The 6,555-nt window shown below is 40.0% G+C and overlaps 1 protein-coding gene across 1 annotated transcript; it reads right to left on the bottom strand.

Moving 5' to 3' along the window:
- Positions 1–723: 723 nt before the first annotated feature.
- LOC121441584 (melanoma-associated antigen B4-like) lies at positions 724–1,713 on the bottom strand. The gene has a single exon (XM_041642800.1). It carries the CDS (start codon positions 1,711–1,713, stop codon positions 724–726), a length of 990 nt encoding a protein of 329 aa, XP_041498734.1.
- Between the last annotated feature and the right edge of the window lie 4,842 nt (positions 1,714–6,555).

Below are 6,555 nucleotides of genomic sequence, written 5' to 3'. Positions count from 1 at the left end.
TCTGATACAAGTGATTTACTTTCTAGAGTAAATAAGATGTCCATAGTGGGAGTGAATGAAACAAGACTACACATGTCAGCTAGGCAATTGCTCTTCACAATGTATTCCCCATCCTGATCTGAAGTACCTAATCACTCGAAGTAATGTAACATTGCAAATGTAAAGATTCACACTGTCATTAAATAGTTTTTCTTTCATTAATTCTGATTTCATTATTTATTATTCATTAAAACATATTCATTTGGGTGAACAAACCTTGAGCAAGAAATACAATTTATTGTGATTTAGTTTCTTATACATCCTTTAATATCATAAGCAAACCAGGTATGCATCTATTACATGTTTGAAAAAAGAAAGTTTGGAATAAAACAAATTATAAACTGAAAGCCCACTATTTTTCCTTCTATTTTCTAGGAACATCTAGATTCTAATTCCATATTACCTCATGGTACGTCACCAAAGTTACCTATGAAATTTCAAATCACATTTCTCATCAAATCAAACTTTCAACCCTCAACTTGATAAACATTATGAAAGCATAATCTATGGTATCTTTCTATTTAACTTCTGACTTCAAGTGATAAAAAAACACTAAACAGCTTTATCAATAACTAATTCGAGCATCACAAAAGCAAAGATTAGTAGGCTCTTTCAATTATGTAATGGAGACTACCTTAGATCTCATTAGCAGGTAGGAAGGCTGGACTTGGTTTTAGAGCATCTCTAGGTCTTGCATGTAGTGCTTCTCTGGGCTGCACCTTCAGCACGGGCTCTATCTTCTTCCCTCAAAGCTTCTTCATAATTGAATGGGTAGGTAGAGGAGCCGGTTTCATTGATGCTGGCCAAAAACTCCATCACCTTTACCTGGCTGGTTTCAGCATAGGCTTTGGGACCCCACAGGAACTGATAGGAAGGAGGATCACCATCAGGAACCTGACGGTATAACAGGTACTTTTCCTGTACCAGATCTTTAGTGATGAGCTTCCTGACATCTCCAAAGATGAGATGTGGGACCCCATCATAGACTCCTAATGCATTCAGGAAATGCCAGACCTCCTCCTCTGTGGCACAGTAGCCATTTAGATAGATCACACTTAGGAGAGGGATCAGAATGCCCCTGTTGGGAAGACCCATATCACTGCTCCTACTTCCATCATCCTCGAAATCTAGCTTGCTCACAAGCATGTAGGTCTGACCATTGGGAGGGACTTCTCTCAGCTCTAGGCCAAAAACCAAATCCAGGCGGTTTGAAGCTTTCTTGAGGATCTCAGGGAACTGCTCCTTGAATCTTTTGTTGACAACATTCAGCATTTCTTCTCTCAACAGGGGTTCTTTCTGTTTGTACTTGCTGAGCATGTACACCATCAGCATCCCTGTCTTCCTTGTTAGAAGATCATTCTGTTGGCTCTTATTGGAATGCTGGGCACTAGAGGAGCTCATATTTTTCTTCTGTCTGCGCTTGACACTTTTATCAGACATTTTGCAGGCAATGCAGATTCTGAAATTGGTGGCAAGAGGCATTACTTGAAATAACCTGAAAAAGACATCAGAAGGGATGCTTGGGACAGCATCTCCAGAGGCACTAGAAGAGGAAAAATATGACTCCCTTTTCTCTGGTGCCGTGGTCTGAGTACCCTCGAGCTCTTGGGATTCTGTTTTGGTCTGGCGGCGTTTCTCACGAGACCGAGCCTTGCTCTTTTGTCCCCTGGGCATGATGCATATGGTCAGTGAGTATATTGCAGAGCAGGTGACTTGGATACCTGGACAGAGAAAATGAGATAATAGAAGCACCTTAATTATTCTTTGAAAGCATTGCCTTTTACCAATATTCCTTTAACTTTCCCCATACCCACAGGGCTCCAGGGCTCCTTAGTGTCCTGCAGGCACTGCTGAGGTTCACCAAGGCTTCCTTTCCTTCTAGTGTTTGAACACCCTCAGTCTAGGATTATATTAACTCATTTTTTTTTAGCTTCTGGGCCACTCCCCTCTGCTACTCTCATTTGACAGCTCTAAGGTTCCTTGTAGCCCTGAGGGAGAAAGCTTCAGGGAGCTTTAGTACACTGCACTAACTGGGTACACAGAGTGCTGAGAATTAGCAAAGCCCTTACTGTCTTGGGCTCTCTGGGGTCTTCAACCTTCCTTCATGTTCCTTGCCTAAGCTCCCAGCAAATCTTGGCACCACTCACTCTATGCTAAACTTTTTAGACTGAAGATATTTACCCTTTGGGCGAAAACAAAGAGCTGAGGAAAGTGTTGAAACTGGCGGCTCGTCTTTCTGCAGGTGAAAATGCCTTGAAAGCACTGACTGTGACTAATAATGCCAGCGTGTCCATAGCTTACAACAAACCTGGGGCTCTAAATGGGCCCCTTCTTTCTGAAAATGGTCCCCTCATCGTAGTTCATTGTTACATACTTCACTCCTGTTAGGCACTGAAAAGCAAGGATTCAGCGAACCTACTCCACAAGGTCTAGGTAGCTGATTTTGTGAAACTACCTCTGGAAAAAAAAATGAGACAATGCTTTATTTTGTCAGATCCCTTACAAGGCTTAATAAGTCCTGTACAGCTTTCAATATGTCATTTTCTTTCCAGCCCTTGTAACATACTACTATGCTTAAACATTCTTAGCTAATACTTTTCTTTTTTTTGTATATTTTGATTATACTAAATAATGTGATTTATCATGGAATTTTACACATATGTATTTTGTAGTTTGATTATATCCATTGGCCATTGGCCTGTTTTCCCTGCCTCCTTTTCTTCAGATACTATTTTTTTTCTCATAAACCTCTTATATCTAAAATTGTATGTGGTTCTTAATTACAGGATTAAATCCTTCTGTGTTTTCTTTGTTCTGTTCCTTGAACTCAAAACATTGTATCACTACACAATTCAGCATGGCCTTGCCTTTTGAAGATATCTCCTCCTGCCTCTGCATCACTCCCACATGCTCCCTTACTGTCTAAATACAAGATATTTGGGGCTTTTTACTTTTGTTTCTTTTTAAACTATGTTTTGTTTACTGTTGTTGTATGGGTTTTGTTTTTCATCTTCTTTTGGGGGATGAGGGAGTGCGACAAATGTCCTAATCCCTGGGGATTTAATCAGGTATTTTCATTTTTACTTGCCTAATCTGTATGGGGTCTTCTATAGCCCAGTGCAAGGGGGGCTGAGCGTGGAAGCACAGTTGTTTAAAATGAGCATTACTTATCACTCAGGGTCCAAAGTTTGGCTTTGATTGTGGTCTAGTATATGACCATGCCATCTTCAGCGTAAGGTCTCTTTTCCAAGATCAAGGTCCCCTCTCTGTTCTGAGAACTTACAAGATACATTGCAACCCACGGGTGGTTTCTCAGAACAAGTCTGCTGACCTAGTGATAGAATTAAGTACAGCCCCATTGCTTATCTGACACATATCCTCTTCTTCATACATATTCAGATTCCTTACCTTGACTGAAGGCTCCGTTAGAACTTGCTGGCAGCCGGTCTACAAGAAGGCACTCAGCATCTCTGCCAAGGGCACCAACAACTCTCCTCTTCCAACAGGAAATGAGAGTAGATCACATCCGGTCAGGGGCTGGCTCTGAATATTGACAGCTGGGCCAGGTTGCTAAGGAACCCAACTGTCAGTTCAATATGAAAGGCAACCTATAATTCCTTACTGTACTTGAGCCTTTCAGTATGTCGCGCACAAAGTTCCATGTTTGATCCTCTGAATTCCATTGCAGCATCTGTTCCGCTTTTTTCACTATGTCTCCATCCATTTCTCAAACCCTCCTAAACCCCCTTATTTTCTACTCCCTGCCCCATATTGTTTGTACCCCACCAATTGGAGCTTTCCACTCAGCTTTCAGATAAAGTTCTCTACTCCCTCAGAGATATGAGAGTAACAAGGTTCCAACATTGTATGGCACATCGCAATCAGGAACAATTTCTGCTTGTCTGAGGAGCCTTCCCTCTATTGATTCAAATTTGCCAGCAGCAAATATTTCCCTCCTATTTTCTAATCGTTGGAGTGGAAGCCTAGATATGACATAAAGCTTGACAGATTTCTCCATGGCTCACAGGGGTGAAAATAGTTAGGACTTTTGATGTCATTCTTTTATTCTGGAGTTGTCTAGTAGACCCAAGCAATTTTTCACTGTACTTATAGAAGCCCTCTAGCCTCCACAAAAAGCCCATACCTTCCTAGGTCACAAACCCGACATCCTGGCCAAGCCTTACATGAATCCACAGCTTTTGTTTCTCAGGCCTGAGAGAAGGACTCTGAATTTCCATGTGTGGTGGCAGTCTTTCTCTTTCCCACTTAGTGTCTTTGGAATTTGAAGAACTCTCCCTTGCAGAACCTAGGCCTTGCCCGTTACATTCCATTTGCCCCCTTGTTGGGATCTTCAAGGCAGAAATAGAGAGCACCCCATACTCTATATGCTGGCTCTACAGAGTGGATTCTGAGGATCCTGAAATTTCCTTTTCTACTTCCATGAGTCCACTTTCTATAAACACAGCCCTCCCCTTTTTCACTCATGTGAGTGCAAGTGTGCACGTGCCTCAGTTAAGACTGATTTCTCGACCCTCACAGATATAGAAATAGATTTGAGGCTTTGTTTTCCATTTTCCTTCTTTTTTAAATTATTTCTTTCACAATTTCATACACATATATAATACACCCTGGAAACTCTCCCCCAAGCCCCTTGTACTTCCTTCCTATCTCTATAAACATTCCTCCCTCCCTACTTGTCCGTTTCCCAGACTCAATACATTGGATTTTATTGTGTGAGCGACTTAGGACAGATGCTTTTGGCTTAGCACTCTTTTCAGGGGCGCCTTGTAATGAGTTCTGGTGGTTATCCTCAACTTAACTACAGATGGTGACATCTTTCTGTTTGCAAAGGGTAAAATTCACTCGATTACATCTTCATTATTTCCATACACCATCCATAAAAAAAATCTAAACACATAGTTCAGCTTCATAGCTTCTGCCGAGTTCTCCCATAGTTAAGAACAGAACTCCTTATCCTTTCTGGTGCGAGTTCTTTCCCAATTAGATTCCTTTTCCTCTATTCTCTTGTTGGATAAGCTACTTTAGACATTAGGTTGGGGACGCTTGTTTCTTAGGAGAGCTGATAGTAGAGTCAATATTGTGAGGGACTTCACTTTTCATCTTCCTCAAATAGTGTTCATTTAGGTTTCTTATTGGATATCTAAAAACCTAAGGATCATAGCTCTGCTGAACTGTAGTTACCACCTTAGGTAAGGGAGATGCCTAGTTTGAATATGCCACCAAAGGCATTTGAGGACTGAGTGTAAGTTTAGATGGCTTGCTGAATCAGGCTATAATTTTTTAGATGGGTTGGTATACTTTTAGTATTCATTCATAGAGTTATTTTTCTCCTTCCTTAGAGATTTCATAGAAAATTAAGTGTCCATGAAACCTCTTGAATATTGTCCCTACAATAAAGTTGACCACTGGCACTTTGGGTCTAATGTGAAGTGAGGATAACTCCATGTGGGGGGTCAGTCAGGCAGTGAGATACAGGCACTGAGGCGTCAGAGAAAAATGCTGGCTATGTATACTCCTTTATAACAATTAGTGTGAGTTTGATATCACCCTTGTTTTAACTGATTTACCTCGGTCATGGAAAATATTTCTATGGAAAATGTTTATGTGATCAATGAATTTGCAATTATTTGGTATTGCATATGTGGGCTATACTACTGTCACAATGTATTATGGTTTTCTCTCTTTTATTAAAAAGTTTAATTTTTGGTAATGTTTTAAATTCCTTTGTCTAGCTACTCTAATTCAGTACTTTATGAATAGAAATATTCAGAATCTGTTAAGGGGGATAGACCTAAGATTAAGTGAGGATATGCTGGCTTTTATTAATACTGCCAGTTTCTCACAAGACACTAGATACTCCATGAGAGAGTAGCTATATTTGAGAATGTTGTCAAGAAATGTGAATTAATGGATGTAAGCTTTGCCTCAGGTACTAAGAGTATGCAAAAAACACTGTGGGATAAAGAAAAATTCACACTGGGAACCTGGTCTTACTGCTGCTGATAACGAGTCTTGTGAACCTGACCACATGCTCTACCCCAAAGCAAAAGAACTCTAAGCAGAGAAGACACTACTTAAGAAAGAAATAACCAGCACTTCCGCTTTAGGGGATTTGTCATTGATATTACCAGTGCTGTTGGTATATATTTATGTTAAAGGGTCCTCCCCAGTTGGAAACAACTCAAAGTTCTTCTAAAGAACAGATTTTTGACTAATCTGGGCATGATATGAGTCAATAATCAGGAGATCTATATAATTTCAGATTAGTTTATTCTACATGTTGGAATAAGCCAAATAAATTCAGGTGTATACATAAATTTTAATTTTACAAACATAAACACTAAATGCAATAAGGTAAATCAATAAACGGCCACCTCAAGTAGACATGTTTGTAGTCTTGGCAACTCTGAGGCTGAGCAGAAAGATTAAATGTTCAAGGTTATTTCTAGTGATATCCATGGTTTCAAAATATTTATAAAAATTAGTTAATAAGAA

Source organism: Microtus oregoni, unplaced genomic scaffold, assembly GCF_018167655.1.
Source record: "Microtus oregoni isolate MIOR12 unplaced genomic scaffold, Mior012 000079F_ref0000094, whole genome shotgun sequence".
Classification (NCBI taxonomy): Eukaryota; Metazoa; Chordata; class Mammalia; order Rodentia; family Cricetidae; genus Microtus; species Microtus oregoni.
This window is presented reverse-complemented; position numbering and strand designations above follow the sequence as displayed.

Excerpts from the sequence above, each read along its gene's own strand:
- LOC121441584 (XM_041642800.1), bottom strand. The coding sequence starts at position 1,713 with ATGCCCAGGGGACAAAAGAGCAAGGCTCGGTCTCGTGAGAAACGCCGC.